This window comes from Zosterops lateralis, assembly GCF_965231275.1.
Source record: "Zosterops lateralis genome assembly, chromosome: Z".
NCBI classification, from domain to species: domain Eukaryota; kingdom Metazoa; phylum Chordata; class Aves; order Passeriformes; family Zosteropidae; genus Zosterops; species Zosterops lateralis.
In genome coordinates this window covers 66380448-66406317 of record NC_139800.1, presented here as the reverse complement: position 1 = coordinate 66406317, position 25870 = coordinate 66380448, and the positions used below count along the sequence as shown (strand labels likewise).

The following is a 25870-nucleotide window of genomic DNA, read 5'->3' as shown; positions in this document are numbered from 1 at the left end:
CTGTTTCTGTACAGATGGAAAGAAAAGAATTGTATTGAGTCAGACAAGCAAGTTGATGGTTCAGAACTGTTCAGCACTGCCTTTCGCATCACAAACTGTCAGACAAATGGGGAGGTAAAGCCAAAGTAGAGCAAGGCTGTGCCAATGAGACATCTGATGAGTCTGCTAATAAGGAAGGATTACTCAAAGTCCTGTGTTGTACCAAAAGCTGATGTAAATACTGTGCAGAGCTAAAATTAGCCAGAGGTGTTTAAAACTTAATGTGTCAGGTCCTGGTCTTAACTATCACATCTTTCCAAACTCCCTTAGCTGACATTGGAGTTTTTACACTTTTTTTCCTCTCTGAAAAGAAATAATTCCTTGGTTACACCTGAGAATGGCCAAGGGAACAAAATCTATCTGAAAAGAGCCAAGCTTGGGTTTAGGCTATTCTGTTGATGCTTGTGGAGGTTTTAACTGTTCTGTTAGAATACATTGTACTGGTTGCTGACATCTTATGTGCTTCGGCCAAATTCTTCCTGATTTTTGTAACCTCTTCAATCACTTTAACTCAACACTAAGATGAAGAACTAGTTCTTTGTAAGATTAACATATGCTACAGAGGTATAAATTTTAAAAAATCAGTAGGACAGACAATTTTGGAAATGTTGCCATTTGGTAAACATTTTCTAGTGCTCAGTGAAATGATCTCTACAAGAAGATCTTAGGCATTTTCACCATATAATCAACTCATGTTACTGAAGTAGTATCTGAAGACAGAACTAAAAGATGTCTGCTTTTTCCACAGTGTCAATATATTTAATAACATATTACCTCCTCATGCAATTTGCCCTTTTAGAGTATCATGGCTGAAATAATGTTACACCACTAACAATTACTGTGTGAAGTATGGTGTTCACTTTATTATATGAAGATTACTTGAAATAACTGCAAGGGTTTTTTTTTAACTCATGCATAAATTTATGAAACACAACCAGAGCAGCAGTTTTCATTATAGAGTTGTGTAGCCCTGCTGCACTGTTTGAGAATGGGAGTAATTTCACCTTACTGCTGTCTTCTGCCCATTTCTAGTACTGTATAGTACAAAAATAACCTTGCATGTTCATTATTAATAGCCCTTACAAATATAAGGTTTTGAGGATAGATTAAAAAAACAAAAACAAAAGCAAACAAAAACCACCCAAAAAGCCCCCAAAAACAAACAAACAAAAAAAAAAATTCACCACAACAAACCTCTAAAACAAATGTTCAAAAGCAACCCCAAACCCAGAAAAAAGAAAAAGGAAAATGCTGAAAGACTTGAGCCTGCTATAGGCAACCATGTAGTAAATAACTGTATTTTCTGCAGTTCCTTTAACTTAAGTCATTCTGTTTACAAGTGGTCCATATAATACTGAAGTTTCAGTAAGTCCAAGAAAGTCCCAGGTTGAAAAACTGATTCTGTGCCTTCCACCTCCCTGGGGCTGTGACTGGTCCCTGCTATGGTGCCCCCTCCTCTTCCCTGCACTGGGAGCAGACCACGCTTCTCACATGAACTCTCCCCTCTCTTTGGAGGATGCTTCTTGGGGCAGCACTCCTGTCTCAGACTAATGGGATACATCTTTCTGATCAGGGACTAATTAAATTACAAAGCCAGGATTCTTTTTTTTTTTTTTTTTTTTTTTTAAAGTAATGTCCTCATTTCTTTTACTTTACTAGAGGCAAGGGACTTTCATTTATCATGGTCAGTGTGTTTTATTATCAAACTACAGTGCTATAAACCAGGCAGCCAAATAATTACCCTTAAATCTCTCTTTATAGGCAATTACTGTTAACTCTTTGCAAATAAAATCCACTCTGATGGACAAACTATGAAACTCTGACTTTCTACCATTGCAGTTGATAGGAGTAGATTTGAAACTCTGGAAAATAATTTCACATCTTTAAATTATAGTCAGGGAGGTTATTTGCACAAACTGGGAGAAAACAATCTACCTCTTCATTTTGTGAACAATACTGGCACTAGATCTTCCTGATGACTAGAAAGTATCAGTGCATGCAGTGTTCCTCCATTAGGAAAAAATAATTGGTGTGCTTACAAAATTTCATGGGCTCTTTGGTGAGAGAAGGGGAATGAAGATGAAAACAGGATGCTTTATTGTGTGGTATGATAAATGAGAAGTTTGCTGATTTTATGTTTTATAAATAGTTACTAAACTATGTTAAGCAGTAGGTTTGCAATAATTGCTAATTTCAGGAGGAAGCTAAGCCCATTTGTTGAGACATTGGAAATCAGAGTATTTTCCAATTATAATTTGCTTTAAAAAATGAATTAGGAAAAAAAATTAGAATTATTAAGTCTTCTGGGTTCTATCTCACAAAATCTGTGTTATTTCACAGAAATCAACAAATGACCCCATAAGTCTCATAACTGGGAATTACTTTTGCTGCCTGCATCATTGTAGTATGACTGCGGTGAATGAATACATTTGAGTAACACATGCATTATGCCATGGTGTACTAATCCAGGATAACTTCTGTAATTACTTTTAATTTTATGTAACTGCATATAAAATGTATCAAATATATGATGAAATCATAGTCTGAAGTACAAACCGGGACCTCATTTAAGTCCTGAATAGCTTTAGCATCTTTTTCAAAGATTGATTACTCTTAACATTTATCTTTATGATGGTACAGCAAATATATCTTCAGATTTGAATTGGGAATCCTCTGTTTTCATTTTTCAGTTTTTCATTTTTCCTACGGTCTCAGGGATACTCTGTTCATCAGAGGGCACTTCAGCATCACTGTGCCATGCCCTCTCTTCCTGTAGGTCGCCTAGGTTTGGGAGTTTATTCCTCTGAATTTTGAATACTGGGCAAATACAAGTAAAAGATGTGACATGGCTGATAATTCTGGTTTACCTTCCCAAGAAATAATACAACTGATTATAAACTTAATGCAGAGCATTCTTTTATGCATTATATGTTCTGCAGTTTTCAAAAAACTTTAATACTGTGGCATAAAAAAATTACCAGGGGTTGAGAAATAAGCTATTAAGTATTGCAATGCTAGATTCTAACTTCTGTAAAGAGAGACATTGTCTATCAGAAGGTCATGTATGCTTTCTAGGAGGCAGAAGGCTGCAGTAAATACCAACATCTGGGAAATCAAGCAGATTTCTACAAACTATGTGATGGAAGAAAAACACTATCACTAAACAATGGGAGGTTTTCTTTAGATTACCATTTGGGGGGAATAGTTCAGTATTTAAAAGTTCAAATGAAATAAGGGCAAAAATGCACTTTGACCAGGAATGTTGCACAGTTCCCTCACTCTCTTGTGCCCCACAATAGTATTTTTGTTCCTGTGTAGTCTGATAATAGCAATGATTGCACTGATCTTTGTAAATGCAGGATTGAAAAATCTATGGCTAAAAATCACACACCTAGATTTTAAAGTACTAAGTTCAGTCCTTGTGTGTTAATGAGATGTTTTGCGCTCCATGCTGCTGTGAAGAATGGATTCAGCTCCTGACAGTGTTTGGAGCTCATGGTTGAGTTCTCTGCTCTTGACTGTGCTACTGTGCAGTGGAGGGAACCCATTTGAATTTGTGGGCAGTGAGTCACTGGGTGGGATCCACTCAGTGGATCCAGAGTGGGTTCCCAAGCAGGGGCAATATGGTGTCAGATCAGCAAAAGGATATTGTCTGACTTAGTACAAATAATACAGTTTGTCTTCCCTTATGTGGCTGGCAAGAGGGATATTTGTAAATGTACATCAGTTTTCCTGCTGATAAACACACTAGAAATATCCTAACTCCATCTGTCCTGTTTCCTTTCTTTATTTTGAGAGGAGAGGGAGGATTTGCAGTAAATAATAAGAATGTTGTTTGGAATTATGACATATGGAAGTATTTGCTGACTGTAACTTCATAATATTTGTCCTGTTCTCCTACCTCTTGAGACTTACCTTATGACTACACCTGGGAGCTGTTTCACGACCCAGATGAATCAACCAGAACAACGTGGGTCTTTAGAGTCAGGGTGACCTTTTTAAGAATTTTCTCTCTCTCTCCCTCTCTCTCCAGAGCTCACCATATGGCCAGGCCTTCTCAGCATCTCTGCAGCAACAGCAGCAGTTTCTGATTTCTCTGCCTGTAGCCAGGCCCACCCTGCTGAAAGATTAGCAGATGGACTATGTCAGAAATTAGAAATTCTCACTGGAGTTGCAGCATGTGTATGTTTAAATACCTAGAGTCTACCTTTCGAGAAGGCAAATACACCACTTCTTAAGAACTCTGTCTTAATTTGACTTCCCCAGAGAGAACAAAAATGGAAGACTAATGCCACACTTGGAAGTCAGTTTCTCATGTAATAAGATCCCTGACACAAAATGCAAACCCTCTATTTCAAAATGGAGAGGTTTTGCCCTGGGGCGATAATTCAAGAAATGTACTTAATTTTCTGCTATTGTAGCTCTACACTGCAAAACGACTCCCACACTAAACTGAGGTCTTAGCAAAGATATTTGTGAGGTCTATCGTCTTTGCCCTTTGGTAAAACCTAAGAGGTATATGAAGTACATATCTCATTTCTTTTTCACTTCCCTCTTCCAGATTTTCTTTGTTGTTGGTTGGTTGGTTGGTGGGAGGGTGGCAGCTTGTGTAGGGTTTTTTCTGTGTGGGGGGGAGGTGTTTTTCAAGGCCGTAGTAATTTTGTGTTAGAAAAATGATGGTGCCAAAGGAAGGTGTATTTTGCTTTTTACTTTTAGAGAAATGGAGGCAGAAATTTAAGACTTTTAATTACTCCTCTTCACAGACATTACACTTCAGCACCCTGCAATTAGGACCCAGTCCTACTTCTTTGTTGCTGGCAAATTTGCCCTGTAGATAAATTTTGCATTTATGCAGCTATAGAAAGGCTTACCAAAGAAAAGGGATGTAAAAAAAGCACTCTAATTAGCTAATTGCAGCCATAAGGGTAAATCCAGTAAGTGCATGATAGCAGTGTGTTATTCAGGTAACAGGTTTTCTTTCCTGAGGGGACTGATGGTGGCTTTGAAGAGTCTCCTCAAAAATAAGAATATGGAGAAATGAAGCCATTAATTTGAAATATATGACCTAAAGCATCTAAGTGGCTTGTAATGCCTATAATTAACGTCATGTAAGAACAGGAATATATAACAGGTGGAAACATCTCAGTACCACCTTCTTTGGAGTTAATTTATTGCTTATATATCTGAATCATAGATAGATGCAGCTATACAGGTGTTACACAGTTTTTCTGTACCCTGGAATGGCAGCTCTGGTTCTTTAAGTTGCTTTGAGTGTGCTTTGTTCTTTAACTGACATATTTTTCTACCTTGTGCAGTCATTGTCCACAAATACAACTACATGACATCACCACATCCCACTTCTGACCTAAACTCTTCTTCAGACCTAGATTAGACATCCATAGTTGAAAGCCACTCTACACTCTTTATGTCCTACCTCAACTTTCTTCTGTCTTTGCAAGGAGATACAGAGGTTTTCTAAGTGTCTCAAGCACCAGCTGAGTGCATTTGAGGCTGTCTGTCAAACTCTAAAGAGTGCTAAACTTATCCTTCACTGGGAAAATGGTTTGCAAGAGTAGTGCTTGTATTGAAAACTTCCCTATAAGTACTAGAAAAACATCTTAAAAGCCCTTCAGATTGTTATGTTTACTGTTTTCATTTGCATAATGTCATTCCCTAGGAAAACAAAAACCTCGAGGTTTTGTCAGTGTTACTGTTTTCATTGTGGTGAGCTGTTAGACATATTATCTCTTTATTTGTTTTCTTCTTACAATATGTGTTCAGCAGGGGAAGAAAGATGAGGGAAGTGGGTTTAAACCCTCCTTAGCACCAAAGCATGTATGTTGTTCATGTTCCAGTGTCCTGTGATTAAAATCAAACCACATGACTGTTTATGCAGTCCCTCAAATCTTCCTGAGGTTATTTTCATTGTTCTTGCTTCCTACAGCTAAATACATTCTGTGCCTGAGTCAGTTTATAGTGCAGCTTCTATCTGTCTGAACCACATTGTTTACATAACCAGGGAAAAGGTAGACTGTTTAAGGTTGTAATATTTTACAGTCTAACTCTGTAATATTTTGAATATGAGGTATTTTAGTTTTTGTTCTGCCTACCTGATTTGTTAATTGACCCCAAACAGGACGGTGAGAGTTGCTGAAATAGTGCACAACCTTCTCAAAATGCAGAAGTGCTAAGGGAAGAGCAACATGGAGCGTGAGTAAGAAGTTACAGAACTGCTGATAGCTCCAGTGGGTGAATGGAAAAAACAGAAAGCTGCAGGAGGAAAGGGACAGAGTGGGATTGAGGCTACAGTCCGCATCATGCACAAAAAATTTGGATCCTTGAGCACTTATAGAAAATGCAATACAAAAAGCTCTCTCTAAAGGGCAAGGACTGTTTAGCCACAATGATTGGTATTTTGTCAGACATAACTACTTGTTTTTTTGTCAGGACAGGACATAGTCCTGCACAGATTGCTGTTACCCATGTGCTTGCAATGGTTTCTCAAGCTTGTGAGTGTATTCAAAGTTTAACAAGCATTAGTGTTGTTTCTTCAAAAGCATTTGTTTCCTAACAGAATTCACAAACTGCCATTGCCAATAGGTTTGTTAAGTCAGCGGGGGAAAAAACTTTTATTTTCAAAGGTTCAGATGGAGGAATAAGGAAACATTTCTTCTGGATAAAAATATGGATAAACTTCTCAGCAATATAGTGAACATCAAAAAAATTTTTTTTCAGGATGTGTCAAATAATTTAAAATTATATTATATTTTGACCTTATTTTTAGAACCAAAGCTTTAGAGAGCCCAAAATTACTAAAATTCTTTATGGCATTGATATAGGCTAAAACTTTGTGCCATACATTTTGCCAGATAAAAACATTAACTAGATACCAGGACATAAAATATTGTTAAAGCAAAACTAAGCATCTAGAGGGATGGTGTATTGCTCACTATGAGTCTTGTGCATCTTCAATTAACTCTTCAAAAAAGAATTCCTTGATTTTGGATAAATTTCCCCAAATCAGATTTAAGCCCAGAAGCAGCATTTTGACACCTGTGAAGCTAAATTTGCAGAGTTGGACTTCACATGAATCTCATTAAGGGTATTTCCTCTCCAAATATCGAGAAAGGAAATTGTGGGAAGGGGTGGCAGAAGTACATGATATACACAGCTTGGTTCTTATTCAGAGGAGAATGTTCTGCATGTCAATATGACACTCAGTCTGCAGGGCACAGAGGGATGTGCAGGGACACAGAGATATGCAGAGACACAGAGGGTTTTGCAGAAACACAAAATAATGTGCAGGGGCACAGAGGGGTGTGCAGGGACACAGAGCAGTTTCCAGGGACACAGAGTAGTGTGCAGGGACACAAAGGGGTGTTCAGGGACAAAAAGTGATGTGTGAGGACAGAAAGGAGAGTGCAGGGACACAAAGGTGGTTCCAGAGGACACAAAGAGAGATGTGGGCACACAAAGTGGTGTTGAGGAACACAGAAGAACCTGCTGGTCTGACAACAGAAGACCTTTGAAGTTCCATATCCAAACCTTCCTTGCTGCTGGTGCACCACAACCCTTTTCCCAGGCTGTGGCTGATGTTGATGCTGGAGCTGTGCCTGCAGGGGACTTCTGCTGTGCAGGGCACACAACAGCCACTTGCTGGCATGGACAGCTGATCTGCATGGCTGTCACCCACTTAGATTTTACAAGAACATGAATGGGTGCATGGGCATAATCGACTGCATGCTTTTTTTAAAAGTCACTCTGAAGGTACACACACAGAACCTTTTAAAAAACATGTTTTAAAAATGTGAATCTGTAAATCCTGTACAGACTATCTCACAAATATTGCCTAACTGCAATTCTATTTTACATTCCAGTGGAGTTTGAAAATGACAACCTTAAGGTATGTCATTGGAGAATGCTGTGCTTGAAGTTTCAGTATGATGGGGAGTACATGAAAGAAGTAATTTCTTTCCAAACATCTAATACACCACTGTGCTGAGTTCTTTATGCAGAGGAATAAAGACTGACACAGATTAGATGAGATTCATTCTTCTGGATTACAGAGCAGCTCTGACAGCTAAAAAGCCTCAGTCCTTTAAAAATGGAAACTGCAGCCTTTTTCTAGCATCACCAGTTAAATACTGGCTTGGTCAGTGACTGGTGTAGAGAACCTAAAGAAAAGATAAAAGATGTTAATGGACTAGAAGTTCTAGAATCTTCTCCTCGAAAGCAATAATTTCATTTATTTCAAGCATTGAGTAGTGGTGACACTTTCATGAAAACAATTCAGTGTACGTGCACTTGCCTGCAGATGTGTGTGATTAATCAGCAGGACGGTCTGTGATCATGGTTATTGAAAAGGGCTTCTTAACATCCTTATGAAGTTTTCATAGGTTTAGCTGCACTGGGAGCTGCCAAATGATAGAATGGTGAAAATTGGAATTTCAGGAAAAGCAGAAAGGAGGAAGCTGAAGTTGTATTATTGATTAAATTTACCAAAGAACATGCTTTGAAAATGTGCTGGGTAAGGAAGGCAAAAGAATAAAAAAGTTAAGTTCTTTAATTAATAGGGAATAGTACCAAAGAAAACATTGTGTGGGGAAAGCTGAGTCTCTAAAATGTTAATAGAATGTTAAATGCCCAGTTACAGCAGGTGTGAGAATATTTGAGTCAAAGTGCTGATGTCACTGGTGAGTTGCAGTGTTCATCACAGAGTGCTGAAGAAGGAAACTTCTGGGAGCAATATCATAGTTTTCAGCTCCAGTCACTCAGACTGACTATGGGCATGTGAGTAGGGACTTGGTGGAGTCCACTGGACTGAGACACAGCAAGTCTTTCCTAGAACAAATGGGGGTTTTTATATAGTTTATTGCTCCAGGTGACAGCTGATGCAGGCAAGAAAGAGCTTCAGGTTTGGAAATTGATGTTGTATTTGATACAGAAAGGGCTGGGGGCTTCATTTAGCTGTGGATGCCAAAACTTCTGTCTTTATATTACAGGAAGTTCTGGAGAAGATGTGACCACACTAAATTGCCAAATATATAATGCTTTTCAGGAGGGAATATGGGGAAGTCAGTCAGAGCTGCAAACTGTAAGCTCAGACTTACAGTTATAAAGCACCAAAACCAGAAAGAGCAGCAACACAGCAGGAAAAACAAATGAGCAGAAGTACTGTTCACCAGCCAAAATACAGAACTTCTGGAACTGAATGCACAGGCTATGAGGGGCTTTGGTTGGTCGGGTTTTTTTTGGTGGTAGTGGCTTTGTTGTTGGTATTTCTCTTTCCCTGAGACACATTTGGGATATCCCATTTGACCTTCTGTCTTCAGAGCACATGGGCTAAACCCACCCACACACTGCCTGCTTTATCCATGTTTCTGGGGGTTCTAGTGGATAGAGAGACCATCTCTTCTGTCACACAATGCTTTGTGCAGCATTAGTGTTCTTACACCTGTGCTGTACACAACAGTGTAAAGTAAAAGTCACATAAATAATTATACCAGAAAGGCACAGCATTCCCATCGAAGCCTGAATATATGATTAAAATATGTTCTGATGTAAGACTTTTCTTTCCAGTTTCCACTCAGTTGTTATTTGCAATAATTAAAATTAACTTCACCAAGCCAAGTAAGTTTTGCCCATGTTATTAATTGGTAAAGAATCTCTCTGCCTGATGAAGGAATATGTTATCAGGAAAAAAAGCCAGGTAGGTAATTCTGCGCAGGAAGGGCCCAGGAAGGAAGGGTTTGCAACACAGAAGGTTTTACAGTTTTTACTCTCAGGACTCTTTTCTCCTCACATGCATTCTTCATTAACTTTAAATAAATAATCTTTATTCTTCATTAGTATCTTTTAAGAGGAGGGTGGGGGCAAAGTGCTACTTACGAGATGGGAGTTGAAATGGTGCTTTAAATAAGGCATATGTATTCTCAGGAGGGGTGAGTTCACTGGATAGTTTCAGTTGTCAGGCTTTGTGTGGGACTTAGGAAGGGCCAGTCAGGCTATACCTGTGCACAGCATCTGTGGTTTTGAGAAAATGCTTGAGGCTGCCAGTCTAAAGATCTGGGTCTGCATCTTGCACATGCAGTGTAAGCACATGTGTTGAAAAATTTGCCCCACCGTGTCCAAAGTTCAGTACCAAGGACAAAAACATGCATGGTTTCTCGTGGTCCACTCTTCTACCTTCTTTTCTTTGTTCTCATTTCACTGAATTGCTTAAACATGGGTAGCTAAGTCTCCCATGACTCTCCAGTCCCTGAAAAGAGAAGAGCATTTCTCAAGGAAAACTAATTTCTAAATAAAATATTGAAGATTGGTTTCTGCGTCTGTTGGACTGCAGGAACTTCATGTTGAAAAGTCAGCTCCCTACTATTATAACTTCAGTTTCAGCCAAGTTTGTGACATGTTTTTTCTGACTTGGTAGGAAAGAAATTTGGTTTCCTACTGAGAATTCCCATGCTGCTTTAGAGATACAGCTATTCCAGTGTGCGGTCCGACCCAACATATTAGAGGGGCTAAAGGAAAAAGAAGAAATGGTGAATGTATTTCCTGTACATTTTTCTAACATAGTGCTGTAGGAAGTGCTCTAATCTTTACCTCATATATGCATTTCAGCAATCATATCTGAAGTTTTGTTGAAGAGCCTAAATTTCAGAAAGTTTGGTTACTCCAAGGTAGCAATGTACACACAGTACAGCAGCAACCTCTGGAATTAAGTGTAGTTTGAGTTTTGCTTCCATGCTTTCAAATTAACGCTAGAGATAATGATTCATGCTCTTTTAGTATGTTTGGGTCAGCTATTTCCACTCAATGAAAGGCAGGGAAGCTGGACTCAGTGCTGATGGTCTCTTTCTTGTCCCCAATTTTCAGCTAAACTGAAATTTAAAAAGTAGCATTTGATGTCGGGGAAATTATCTAATGTTAATATGGATATGAAAGAAAGCAGTAATGTGACTCCTAACTGAATTCCTGTGGTTTAAAAAGACACTAGTGCCAAGTGTAACAGTGTGTTTAGCCTCTCTGTGGGATAGAGGTCTTTTTCTATAAATTTCCTGCAATAGTGGGGGGAGGAGCCCCATTGGAAGCAAGTTAGGAATATGTTGCTGCAGTCCCAGCAGGAATTACCAGCTGCTGGTCCAGCCACCACAGCAGGAGTGGCTCGAACTGCTGCATTTTAATTAGTGTTTCACCAGCCAACCTACCCCATGTCTAAAGAATTACAGTTATACAAATTGTTATCTGTGGCAGTTACAGGTTCAAGAATATTGGCAAGCACTAGTTTGATTACAGTTTTGGGGTTTTTTTAATGGTGTGTGTCTTTTGTTGTGCTTTTGTAAGGCTCCTTTTATCCGCTGAATGCAGGGAAGGCTGAGTATAAAAAATACCTTGGTAGACTATTGCATTGCCTTTGCAGGCCAGCCTGAACCATTTCTAAAAAGTCCTTTCACCTCAAATATTAGAAAATCTAGTCAGCAGCTAAAAGTAAAATAAAAAAACAAACCCAAAACCCTGAAAATGCATGGATGTTTTCATTCTAAAAATCAGACTGTCCAGACCCTGGAATGCAATGGAATTAGATTTCGTTTTCAGAACCATGTACATTTTTTCCATTAACCTTGCCTTCTTTAAAGATTTGTTTCATTCCTGATAGAATGTGGGAATCCAAGGCTTTTTGCTGCTCCTAAATTATATATATGTTTTGTGAAATTTTCCATTCTATATGCAAGTCATGAAATAATGAGGGGAAAGAGAGGGCTGCAGTTGCTTGCAATTGCCTGCAAGCCCTGTAAATATAGGTACTGATATTTAGAAGAAGCTTTGAGATTAGATTTGAAAAATTAAAGAATTGTTTGTCAGATTACTGTAGAAAGAGTTTGTATAATACTTCTACATGAAATACAAGTTGTGAGAATTTCCAAATTTACATGTATGTACTTTTTAAAGTGAAGGCAATATTATTAATGCCATGGAATATGCACTTTTAAACTAATTTTAAATCCTCTTACTGTTAATAGATTTTCTCTCTCTCGTTCTTGGTGTTTTTTTTTTTTTTTTTGTTTTTGTTTTTTTTTTTTTTTTTTTTTTTTTTTTTTTTTTTTTTTTTTTTTAATTTATTTTTTATTTTTTATTCTGTCCAGTCTTTTAGCTTCAAACAGGATGCTTAATTTTGAAGTCTAGGAATAGTAATTTCATTTCTATAAATTCATTTTTGACCTTTTAGTGTATATCTAAGAAAAAGCAAATAAATGTGCTTTAACTTTATACTTCTGTAAACTGTACAAAGAAATCAGTATTCTTTGTGGAAACCTGTAATGGACTTTGGTCTCTTACTACAGTTTTGGCAGCACAGATTTCCATGGCTTTGTACCAGGTACAGTTTTCTTGGGACCGATCATTCTTTCACCTGTTTTTATTGGACAAACTTGATTGTGTAATTATTGTTTGACTGCACAAAGCACAAACTAATTTATTTTTAAAAAATCAATTCAGAACTTAAGGAATTTAATCCAAATTAAATTTACAGGAGATTACATTGAGGACTGTATTTGTAATGAGTTGATTCAAAGGCAATATAAAAAACCAGGATGAGTAGGCATGAGTGGGCATGCTGACCTACTTTTGAAAAGACCAAATTTCCTTCAGTGTTATTTTATTTTAAAAGCTGCAGCTTGAGGAATTTACTTTTACTACCTATCTGTGGCCAAATAAACATATGGCCGCATTTCATTTTGGTTGCCTTTCCTGTTTCAGAGGCAGAAGCTTTTTGCGGGTTTAAGGGAAGAAATGCTTTTTCCAAACTGGGTCAAATTCTGTCTTTTCTTTGTATTTTCTCTCTCTGCCAGGCTTCACTGCAGAATCCTGCAAATTCCATTTTCTCCTTTGTGTGCAAATTCTGTTGATCACTTCCACCTCCTTAATGCCCCTCCTGGGCATCCCTGCCTTCCTTCCATCTGTGCTGACACCACTATTTTTGACTGCATATATTTGAAGTTGTGGCCATGCCTTTTCTCTCAGTCATACAGTCTGGAGTCCTTAGCACAGGCAGGGCACTGTGGTGCTACTGCCCAACCTTTAAAACAGTCCTTCTGAAATGATTGGAAACTTAGTAACACCTGAGAATAATGATAAGAAAAATAACCTAGAATGCTCAACCAATTGTACATTGAGAGGTGGGTGAGGAGGGGGCAGAAGGCTTTGCACATTTTAAGTATTTTAAAAGCATTTTTCAAATTTGTGTGTTAGACAACACACATGCAGAAGTCAGTTATTGAATTTTAGTCTGTTTTGATGTATTTAGTGGTACATACTTACGTTGCTTCACTGATGGGTGAGTGAATTTATTGTGTCACTTAAATATTTGTACTTCAGGAAAACTATTTCTGTGCTAATACTGGGTTGTGTGTGCCTCAGCTGTGATACATTCTATGCATAAGACATCATGAGCTTTCTTATGTGTTGTCATTGTCTTCTTTGTAGGTGGCATCAGAAACGTGAGTGTTTTTGTTGTTCATTATGACAGAGTAGTTAATGTATACATTATTTTCAGGTTTTTTCTAAGTTCAACACATATGTGTATATAGAAACATATTTTTGTAGCAAAGCATTTGGCATCTTCACAGTAAAATGATCTCTTGTTGTTCTTGTGGCTTTTCTTCTTTAGCATGATCACAGTTATACCTGGGCTTTGAAAAGTAAATCTTTAATAGAATCATTAGGCAGCTTTCCAGATTGAAACACCTATGTCAGGGAAGGAGAATGGTAATATTTTCAATAATATGCCTTTTTTTTTTCTTTTTTTTTTCCTATTTTTCTTGTTCCAGTCATCTTCAAATAATTTATGTTTTGAATTCAGGTAAACTGTTTCCAGGCAAAGATGAAAATCCCCAGCAGCTAGATGCTTCTTTAAACCTAATTTTAATTGGAAATAAATAAATAAATTCACATTTACATGCGCAAATATATGTAATAAATATCTCTTATAAATATGTATATATATATATGAAAAGATATATATGTTTGTATATATTCACTAAATACAAAGAGGAAAAAGCTGACAGAATCAATTCTAAATAGGCAAACACAATATAGTAAGTAATTTTGTGGAATATGGGAGACAGGTTTTCTGGTTTCTAGCCTGAATTGGTAATGGGTCACTTGTCAGTCATACACTGCAATGCAATTCTGCAAGTGATTATCAGCTGTTTGGGCTCAGGGCCCTCTCAATTTCTCCCATTTAAAATGTTAGTAGGGTAGGATTAAATATTCTCTTGAATCTTGTTGTCTGCTGCTTATCAAGTAACTGCCTTAACCATTGAGTATTGGTGATCTCTTTCTATAGGACTACTTATACTTATCATTCAGACAAAGTGAAACATCCCTTGCAGAGAATGGGACATTGAGAGGCTGGTGGTTTACATGTCTGGCCATGGAGGGAAGTGGCATGTTGCCACAAGGATTCCTGGTTTCTGTATATTTGTGTATTCAAATGTATCAATGAAGTTTTCAGTTGATGCAAATTCAAGAGGAGGTTCTGAGACCGTATCATGGCAGTCAAGGTTTGATGTTGCAAAAACTTAGGGTAGGGGCAAGAGGTCACAATTAGCAGCTCTCTGAGTGTTTCAGCTTCACATGAGAGCCTTGGAGCTGAATCTTCCTACTGCTCTTTGGTGATGAAAACCTGAATTGCTCCAGCTGGTGACCTTCCAAGTCACACAGTCCTAGGAAAGCTGGATGTGCTGATTCAGCAGAAAGCTTCAGCAGCAAGCTCCAGCAGGAAGCCAAAATAAGAAGCAAAGCAAACCACTGTGATTTACATGAGGCAGTTCTGTTTGCACATTTACATTAAGATCCATAGGCTGATTTCTACTCGTACCATGCCCCCCCTCCCCCCACCACACTCCCTGCATTTTTTTTTAACTGTGAAAAAGCAAAGATATCCCATTACCAGGAAAAAAAAAAAAAAAAAAAAAAAAAAAAAAAAAAAAAAATCAGGTCCATAATAATAGCTCTTTGCCATGTTTAGCACTAGGGATGGTGTAAGGTGTAAGCAGGTTGCCAGCCAGTTCCTGATTTCCTGTACTGGTTTCTGGCATGGAAGAGGAAAGCAGTGTTGGTTGTTAGCTAATATTAGGTGTTTTCTCTCCTGGCTGGTGGGAGCATGTCTGTCAGAGCTGGGCATAGCCATGTAAACCAAAAGCAAAATCTTTCAAAAGGTTCCCAAGTCTTGCAATACCTTGTTACCATTTTTACACCAAATTAGAACTCCAGGGATATGCAGAAAACTACAATTGAGAATCATTTCAAAAGTTCGTGTTTTGGATATTGACTAATGAGCCTGATGCCAAACCGCTGAGCTGGATTCTTTCTCTGGGCTGTCTTACACCTTTTTCAGGCATTATGCTGCCTGTCTTCCAGGTTTGGGTACAGTCAAATGAACTGTTAAATAACAGTGATGCTATCTATCCTTGCTGGTCCATCTCATTGCTAAGCCAGTTAAATAATCTGGGATGTTCTAGTGGCTAGGCTCTTATTTACATTAAAGACTTTGCAGCACCATGTTGCAAACCAGTGCAAATACTGACACTAGGTTTACTGAGAGACAGAGACTGCCCTCCATTGCCACAGCAGCAGTGAACACCATGAAATTTGCTCAGGAATGATCATCTGTTTATTTGGATCGTCAGCTGGATAGCTTATCTAATTCTGCCCTCACCCAAATACAATAATTTCTAGAAAGTTTGCTGCCTAGTTTGTAAGTATTTATGTAATCTAGTGAGTTTAATGTTTATATTGCACTCTCTGTGAGTGAAGCAGGGTACAGGAATGATTTGCAGTTTATGCACTGCCTTCCCCATTGCAATCCTGCAGTGAAATACTGGAGATATAAACCTTATTACACGTTCTTAGAATTCTATCTTTCAACAGCTTTTCTTGTATTCAAAAGACGTGAGGGGGTTTTTTATGTGGTATGTTTTTTCTTCTTGCTAAATAGAATCTTTGGAGACTTGGCCAAGGAGAGGAGAGCTAATTAAATTCATGTAATGATTCTGGGAGTCACTGAAGCTCTCAATACTCCCACACGTTTATCAATGTATTTTAAAGAGAGACAAATAGTTTTAGCATTTGAGATGAAGTGAAGATTAATTTATATGTGGTACAGAGAAGCCCACAGATGACTGAGCTGCATAACCCTTGCCACAGGTGACCTTTCCTTATGAAGTAGTCTTTCTGAAGTGTATCTTCTCAATCAAATGCCAGTTCCTGTGCTCACTCACGTACTTATGAAAATAGGGATGTGCCTATTCAGAGCCTTGTCTGGCACCTGTCTGGCCCATGCTGAGGAGGGGGAAGTGCCGGACACCCATGGCAGTTTTGTACAGCACCTACAAAATGAACCTTGCACCACAGCTTCCTATAGTCAAGCATGGCTATGCCATTCTGCTATTTAATAAAAAAGCTGCTCAGCTGCTCCTGTCATTGTGTAGCTTCTGGTTGTCTCCCCTAGACATACTGAGATGGGTTTCTCTTGGGTCAGAAGGATCTGCAGTGCAATTTGGCATCTGGTATGCATGAGAATTCACTCACTGCAGAGCTGCTGTGTGCAGTTCTGCAATGGTTGTTCAGGAAGTCATAGATGATAACTGCAGTCCCCTCTACCTTAAAAATATGCAGCTACTTAGAAGTGCTGAGTCTTGGAGTGGATCTGAGGGCAGGAAGCTTCCAAGGATGCCTTAAGTTCAGTGACGGGCTTTGGTGCATCCATTTTGGGTAGAATACAAAGGTATCTGAATGTAACATTTAAAGCACAGCAAGTTGAACCCCCCTCTGGAGACCATCTAGCCCAACTACCCACTCAGAGAAGTGCTTGCCATCCAGCAGAGACATAATTTTATGTTAGGAATGCTCAGACTTTACACATTCAAGTAACTACCTTGAAGGCAAACAGAAGACATAAGCCCAGTCCACTTTTGCTGTGAACAAGTCCCACCAGTTTCCACTGAATTAACCTGAGGTGCTGCTTCCTCCATTTGGTGCCTGATGGTGATTGATAAAGAGATGTGGACTCCATGGTTTGATGCATGAAGCCATTTTATTGATTCCAGAGCTCAGTATTTATACGTTTTCAGTTGTAGGTAAAAATAACTCCTTGCTTAAGCAATAACAACCATAGCAACCATATCTATGTTTCTTAATAACGTTGCTTAACATAAGCTAGCAGAGACCTGCACAGACAGGTAGGGACTTGCATGCCAAAGTACACCCAAGCACACTTGTTATCTCTGCTTCTTTCTTCTGGGCCTACCAAAGCCAACGTGTCCACTTCTGTCATGAGCTGAGCAGGGCTGTCAGTTCTAGCTGTATTCCCACAGTGCTAAATTTGTCTGGGCAAAGAGCAGTGCAAAAATTTTTTATCTCACCATTGCTGTCATCAACAATTAATTAATTAGAAAAATACCCAACCGTGTTGCAAATGTGTTGCCTTAACAAAGACAAGATGTGTTCACTTGATTATCAAAGGAGACATCCAGGAATTGCCATGAGACAGACAAGGTGTCACCAAGCAGGATATTAAACTCGTGCAACTTCTGTTGGCTGAAGCTCACTGGTTAACACAGAGAGTTTTTGACAGTTCTTGGGTTTGGCGGGGGGCTAGGGTTTATTGCATCTGTGGGGGAAAATGAGATAGTTTTCCCCAAACTGAGAGGAGTAGAAATATAGGCAACTCTGTTTATTGACAGATATGAAGAGTTGTATGTACAACCCAACTATTCTTCCTTTTTTTTTCTTTTTTTTTTTTTTTTTTTTTTTCTTTTTTTTTTTTTATTATTTTAAATTTAGTGGGGCTACATCCATTGTCTACAGATGCAGGCAGAAAGGGACCCAGAAACCTTACGCCGTCAAAATGTTGAAGAAGACAGTAAGTCATTTTTGTTTCGTTCACTTTGCTTTGGAATATGTTTGGGATTTTCTCTGGGCTTTTTTTTTTTCTTTTTTTTTTTTTTTTCTTTTTTTCCTTTTTTTTTTTTTTTAATTTTTTTTTTTTTTTTTTTTTTTTTTTTTTTTTTTTGGTGCAGTTTATTCATATGGGGAAAATGTGCTAGATTTAGGATTATAAGCTGCTAAATTTATATTTTCCATGAGTGAGCTTTGGTCCTCATCATTAAAACAGCTGTTAGAGGTAACAGTACTGTAGTGGGAATGCCTTATCCCCACAAATCGGGCTTCTACCTTCAGCTGGTATTTGTATACACTTGGATTTGGCAAAAACTTTTAGAAAAAATATGTGGTTTTCTTTCTCTGAAAATAAAAAAGCAAAAAGGACACCTTGAATAATTTAAATATTCAGTGTTTTTTTCTTTGATTTAATACATTGTTTTTGCTCAAAAAAAGCCATGACACAATTAATCTTTTTTTAGAAACTGATGGTAACACCAACTCAAACTCAAGTAAAATTAAACATTTTGTAGAGTCTTTTTTACCACTACAAAATTGCTAGAGAACCAGTTGAGATGAAAATTTATTTTTAGAGCTCCACATATATTACACTTACACTACAGCTATTTTTATGTGTTCTGAAAAATAGATGGTGGAAAGCAAGAAGAGAGATTAAGAGAGGAAAGGCAAGTTATGAACAGATACTTCAGGCTGAAAGACTATATGGGGCATGGGATAAAGCAGTTCACATTCCTAGGATGGGAAGATAAGTCTGAGAGAAAGCAAGCTATGAGATTGCTTGATGAATGGTTTTGATTCAGTTTATTCCGTTGTTAGAACATTGATTATTCCATAATGTTCAGAATGTTCACATGTAAAAACATAAGGATGGTTGGGTAGGCATGAACATGTCCAAATGGTGACTTCACTGGTGGTCTCAGTGCAAGATGTAATGGGTGGGTTTCACATGAGCAAAATGTTGGAAATAATTTGTCATCTTTTACCGTAAAACAAGGTTTAAACTGGAACAAAGGTTCAGTTGTGTGTGCTGCTTTTCAGTTTGCATCTGGTTCACTGAAAGAAGCAGAGCATGTGCATTGGGGCACCTTAGGGTCTGCTGTTCCTTTAGAAGGCAGAGAATTTTTGAGGTGTCATCAGTTCATTATGCTATGTCTTGGGTTGCAATGCAAGATGTAACCAAAAGTATGTATTCTATTACCAGCTGTTAAAACCAGGTGAGGTAGTGTTCTTTATCTCTTCCATGACCCATCCTCTGCCCAGGGAGATACCTTCTGTTAATGGGCCATTGAGTCTCACTGCATGACTGATAAAATTACATCATCCCACTGTGAGATGCTCCTCCTCCTGTGGGAGGAGCCAAGCATTCCTGCCTGGATACAATCTGAGATTTAGAATACCAGAGGCACCCTGGATTCCCAGGGGAAGACCAGACCCATCTCCCCACCACTGGACCTTCAGAGGAAAACTGCACCCTTCTACAGAATTGTTGCTTCAACAGAACCACATCTGTCACTGCAGGAGGACTGCAGCCACCATTTAATTATACTGCTATTGGACCAACAGGGTGTCAGGTTGTGTTCTGACTCTGTCAATATTTTGTTTGGGGTTTTTTTTGTTGGTTGGTTTTTGGGTTTTTTTGTACTACTACATTTTCATTTTCCTAGTAAAGAACTGTTACTCCTATTCCCATATCTTTGCCTAAGAGCCCCTTAATTTCAAAACCATAATAATTTGGAGGGAGGAAGTTTGCATTTCCCATTCCAAGGGAGGCTCCTGCCTTCCTTAGCAGACATCTGCCTTTTCAAACTGAGACAGCCAGTGATTCCCATAATGTTTTAGGAATATACTGTCCTATAATTCTCATTCGGAAATGCACTTGGAAGAATTATAATTCTTAAAAAGTATTTCTCTGCCTTTTGATTTCTTGCCTTCATGGAAATTAATTCATGTTTACAATTGTCACAATTATGCAATTATTCTGAATCTATTCATTTGTGTCTGAAACTAGTTAGTTTAGACTTTGGTTGACTAACAAGCATAGGTTTGATTTTTTTTTTTTTTAATGGCAGTGAAGGAAAAGACTATAGTTGTATAGTAAGTTGTTTTCACATCAGGAGTAGCTTGGCTTAATGTAGCTTTGGTTATATTAGCAGTGTGGTTAAGCTGTTCACAGAGCTGAGTCGTTCCTGCTGTAATTGATGCACTTTGGGATGTTTTGCTATATAAACAAATAATCCTCTTAAGCAAGTGAGCTTTTCTGTATAAATGAGAACATGGGAGACAATGCTTTAAGGATGTGGCACTGCTTGTGTCTGTTCAATTTGGAGATGTAATTATTATCACAAGGACTGAACTATCCTGGCTAGAGTGCTCCTACAGCAGGACGTCTGACCTTTGCTCTGAGTATCTCAGTATAAAAATAACCATGTGTGGGCCAAGTCATGTACTAAAATGCTGATCAGCTTAAGTGTCCTATTGGCTTTTTGAAAACAATTAGAAGAAAAGATGGCGGTTCAATAGTGGAGGAAAAGGGATGGGAGGAAAAGAAGAGCCTGGGATTGGTTTTGGTAGATAATTCCCTTCTTGGGAATTTAAGGAATGGGAGGACATGGAAGGAAGATGACAAAGGAGCAAATAATCCTGATTCTTCCATTCAAACTGACTGACTGAATGGAAGTAGTCTGCTGCTCTGAACAAGACTGACTCTCTGAGGAAGAGGTCTGTAAAAACAGGGTGAGGGACAGGGATAGGGTGGTCCAGATTGCTCTGGAAGCGATAACAAGTGATGTGTGATTAGGAGGCTGGTGGCTGAATGGGCAGCTCCAGATTTCTGAGTTAAGATCACTGAAGTGCTGTAATTTGAAGTAAAGCATTAGAAATGATTACTTTTGTCCCATGGGAACAGCTTAGGTAAGAACATATGATGCTTTAGGATTGAAGTAGTCCGCTAGGAACAGGCTGCAAGAAATAAAATAGCTGTGTTCTTTTCATTTAAATGGAATGAGTAATTTTTCATTTTGTATGATTAATGCGTTCTCATTTAAGAGCAAATAAAATTTTGGGCAAGGCCTGTCATCCAATTCTGAGAATACATGCTTGTATAGGGGTTTGAGTTTCTAGAAGGTTCTGCAATTAATACGTTTTTACCGTCTTGTTTAATAAAATAGCAGTAGATTATATGCTAATTTCTGAGGGGGCCTGGGGGTGTGGGTGGTTTCATCTGTGATTTAGGGGTTTTTTATTGCTAGTTAAACCATTGAAGAGTAACAGAACAAAACATATTTATATAGACCTTTCTGTGTGACTAAAATAAAATAAAGTGTTCATAATACTATATTTCAGTTGAGAGGTTTAATAATTCTTAACCAGTAATACAAATTTTCTGAAATTCCAAAGGGAGGAGGAAAAATGTGTTTTCTGCTTCAAAATTATTGAAGCAGAATGCTTCCATTTCCTGTTGATTTTAGTTTTGTCAAATTCAGCCCAAGTTTAGGAGTAGTTTCAAATCCTTTAATTACACTTATGGTGAATAAAATTCAGTTCAAAGAACACCTCTACTTCTTACACCTGGAGTGTCTTAATGTCCAAGTTAGGAAGCTAAGAGGCAAGTTAGAACTTTAACTTCTAGAACTACTAAAGTATAGCTGTCAGAAGGGTTAAAGATGCCCTGAGAAAAATTAATTTTGAATTGGCAGGAGATGCACACTCCAATAGTGTAGAAGAAATAAAAATTGTAGTAGTTCTTAAGAGCTACCAAAAAAACCAAAGTTTAAAACCCAACATCTATGGGTTAGATGAATAAGCATGCAAAAATGCTGGCTGTGATTCCCTATCCAACCTTTGTGAGAAGTTCCTGAGCATAACTGAAATGTATTGCATGCTCATTTTCTATGTTTAGCAGGTCTCTTAAATTCCATACAGGTAGTAAGTATAAAAATAGGAACCATGTAATTTCTGTGGGGGGAAATCTATTTTATGAAGCAAGAAAGAAGCAAAAGCAGATCACATAGCACTTCAGGAAAAGTCATCAAATGAGCAGAGTACTGTGATGAACTTTTACACTTGAAATTGCAAATATGAGATTGTTTGCTATTCACTATGCATTTTACCTCTCCTTGACTCAGTGCTACAGAAAAGTGAAGTATCTTTAGGATACACTTTACAAAAACTATTCTTACTGCTCTTAAACTGAGACTTGAAAATTATGTGATATTTACAACCAGTCATTCTGGAATGGTTGTTGCTGCAAAAAGCATATAGCATGTGGATCATACTGGAAGAATGCAGTACTCTAAGGAAGTAAGCATATATATGTAGTATTTTTAATATGAAGTCTCTCATCTGCTTTTCTACCTTTTGGTGTATTTTGAGGAAGCTAAGCAGCCTGGAGGTTATCTCAGAATCTGGGTATGTGAATGCCTTCCAAGAAATTAGATCCACCTCCGTTTTAACTTTCCTACCTGAGTCTGAACAAGTTGCTTTAAAAATAGTGATGAGAACAGATGGGCTCTGTTACATGGTTTCTAAACTAAGACACCAAGTGCCTGCCTACATCATAGGTCTACCAAATGCTAACTATTGCAACTGAAGTAATTTTGGAGCCGCCATTGCAATAAAGCAACATGCTCTGCTGAAAGGAGAATAGGGTTCTGAGCTGAGTTGTCTGTAGCCTGGGTCCTGGCGTATTCCCAGTATTTCTTTTGGTTTCAACTTTTTCATCCATAAAAATGAGGTAATATTTATTTGATTTTCTTCTCAGCAATGTTTTGAAGGATAGCCTTGTTAATATTTCTAGGTTCTAACTGATAGGTGCTGTCCCCTAAGAGCCCTTAAGTATTATGAAATATTAGACCCTGTCTGTCTCCATCAATGAGATATACAAGTATAGAGATGGTTTGGAGAATTTTCATTTTGATTTCCTTCTTTTTTATGTGTGGGCATCCTTCCCCACACAGTTTGTGATGCTGAAATAATACTTCTGCAGCAGTTTTATTAAAATAATTATATATGAAGGAGCATTCTTCTTGCAGACTGGTTGATATCAAAAATCAGACAACATTCAGGCCTATTAATTTTTTCTCAGATCTGAAACAGAGCAACAGCTTTCAAGCAATACATACTCTGGAAATAGTTGGGCTGGGATTAACCCAATTGTACAAATAAGTTAGACAATTTGTGGACAAAGATACCATATGTTGGTGGATCAGAAAGGAGAATGACCAAATGTAAAGGTTATAGGCTTACTTCGTGGATAATTGGAGTTGCATATCTGGAGTTAGGGTCTGAAGGAGATTATAATGGTCTATGAGGCATATCTAAAAAGTCTAAATTGCATTCATGTTTGCACATATACATGTAGACACACACACATATATGTATGTATATGTATATATGTATGTGTGTGTGGAGATATATCTATATATATATATGTAAACACACACAGACTGGGAAGAAGGGACAGGCAACTCAGGAAGAGTACAAGGATGTTGCGGGTCATGTAGAGAGAAAATGACAAATGTGAAAGCTCACCTGGAACTCAATCTGGCCACTGCTGTGAAAGATAATGGAAAGTGTTTATATAAATATATCAACAACAAAAACGGGGCAATGAAAAGCTCCTTCCTTTTTTGGATGCAAACACTGGAACCAAGGATGAGGAACAGGCTGAGGTACTTAATGCCCTCTTTGCCTCAGTCCTCAACAGTAAGGCCTGTTTATCCTCAGGGAACCAGCCCCTGAGATGTCACACAGGGACAGACAGAACAGACCCTGTGCAATCCAGGAGGAGGGAGGCAGTGACCTGCTGAGGCACTTAGACACTCACAAGTCCATGGGACCAGGTGGGATTCATCCAAGGGTGCTGAGGGGGCTGGCAAAGGAGCTTGCCAAGCTGCTCTGCATCACTGATCAGCAGTTCTATCTAATTGGGAAGGTCCCAGATGATTTGGAGGTTGGCTAATGTGATGTCCATCCACAAGAAGGGCAGGAACATGAATGCAGGGAAGTAGAGGCCTGTGAGCCAGACCTTGGTGCCAGGGGAGATCATGGAGATCATCTTCAATAGGATGACATGGCACATACAGGACAGTAGAGGGGATCAGGCACAGCCAGCAGGGGTTCAGGAATGGCATGTCCTGCCTGACCCACCTGTTCTCCTTTCATGAGCAGGTGACCTGCCTAGTGAATGCATGAAAGGCTGTGGATGTGTCTACCTCAGCTTCAGCAAAGCCCTTGGCACTGTCTCCCACAGCACTCTCCTAGAAAAGCCAGAAGCCCATGCCTTGGGCAGGTGCACTCTTGGCTGGGTTAAAAACTGTTTGGATGGCCTGGTGTTTGAACAGTGCTGGATCCAACTGGCCTCTGGTCACTGATGGTGTCCCTCCAGGATCAGTGTTGGACCCAGTTTTGTTTAATATCTTCATTTAAGATCTGGATGAGTACATCTATTGCACCCCCCATAAGGTCATGGATGAGACTAAGTTAGATTAGTGTTGATCTGCTGGAGGGCAGGAAGGCTCTGCAGAGGGATCTGGACAGGCTGGATTGATAGGCCAAGACCACTTGTTTGAGGTTCAACAAGGCCAAGTGCCAGGTCCTGCTCTTGAGTCACAATAACCCCCTGCAGTGCTACAGGCTAGGAGAAAAGTGTCTGGGGAGCTGCCTGGTGGAAAAGGACCTGGGGGTGATGGTCAGCAGCAGCTGAACATGAACCAGTTGTGCTCCAGGTGGCCAAGAAGGCCTATGACATCTGGTTGGAATGAGCAGTAGTGTGGCAGCAGGACCAGGACAGTGACCATCCCTCTGTCCTGGCACTGGTGGGGCTGTATCTCAGATCCTCTGTCCAGTTCTGGTTCCCTCATGGCAAGAGAGACATTGAAGTGTCAGAGAAGGGAACCGAGCTGGGGAAGGAGAGTAAGTCCTTTGAGGAGGAGGTGAGGAGTCTGGGTGCATTTAGCCTGGAGAAAAAGAGAGTTAGGTGACCTTATTGCTCTTTATAATTGACTGAATGGTGGTTGTAGTGGGATGAAGGTCATCCTCTTCTCCCAGGTAACAAAGGACAGGGTGAAAGTAAATGGCCTCAAACTGCAGCTGGGGAGGTTCCAGTTGGACACTGGGAGGAATTTCTTCGCAGAAGAGTGATTAGTTGTTGGAATGGGCTGCCCAGGAGTATGGTGGAAGCACCATCCCTGGAGCTGTATTGAAGAAATGACAATGTGGCACTCAGTGCTCCTATCTCTTTGACAAGGTGGCAATTGGTCAAAGGATCAATCATCAGCATCCTGGAGGTCTTTTCAACCCAAGTGATTCTGTGATATATGTATCTAGGCATGTATGCTTTAAAGACACACATATACAAACACATATATACACACCCTAGAAGATTATGTATTAATATAATATATGTTTAAAACCCTATATATTCCCAATGCTACAGGGAACATTGCTAGCTGGGTTTTTCATTTTCTGTTGCAGTGAATTGGTGGTATTAATTGGTTATCAAAAGGCTCATGCAAATGTTTGGTCTTGTCTCTTGAAGGAACACTGCTTTTGGTTGAGGCTTCCCAACTGATTAGAAAGACAAGTGTCAGCATGGAGGGGGTAGGGGAGGAATGGGTAGAGACTTGTGTATCACAGTTAGCATAATCAGAATTAGTAAATTGTTCCTTTATTGACTTCAGGAGAAAATTATGGATGTTTGTAGCTATAAAATAAACCTTCTATTTATGGCCGCGTGGTCTTACATGATTTATATTTTAAGTGCCTCCTGCCTCCATATGCCTGTTTCTCTATAAATTTTATATATTAATGTGTATATATATATACACACACACACATCTATGTGTATATATCTATATTTGTATAGCTATATCTA

General features: G+C 38.8%; 1 protein-coding gene across 1 annotated transcript in view; it reads left to right on the top strand.

The window, feature by feature from the left end:
- CAMK4 (calcium/calmodulin dependent protein kinase IV) overlaps positions 1–25870 on the top strand; it is a 137860-nt gene that overhangs the window by 37684 nt on the left and 74306 nt on the right. Inside the window, exon 2 of the mRNA XM_083882926.1 lies at positions 17881–17959. Coding sequence (XP_083739052.1) covers positions 17881–17959 — 79 coding nt within the window. The remainder of the gene's footprint in view (positions 1–17880; positions 17960–25870) is intronic.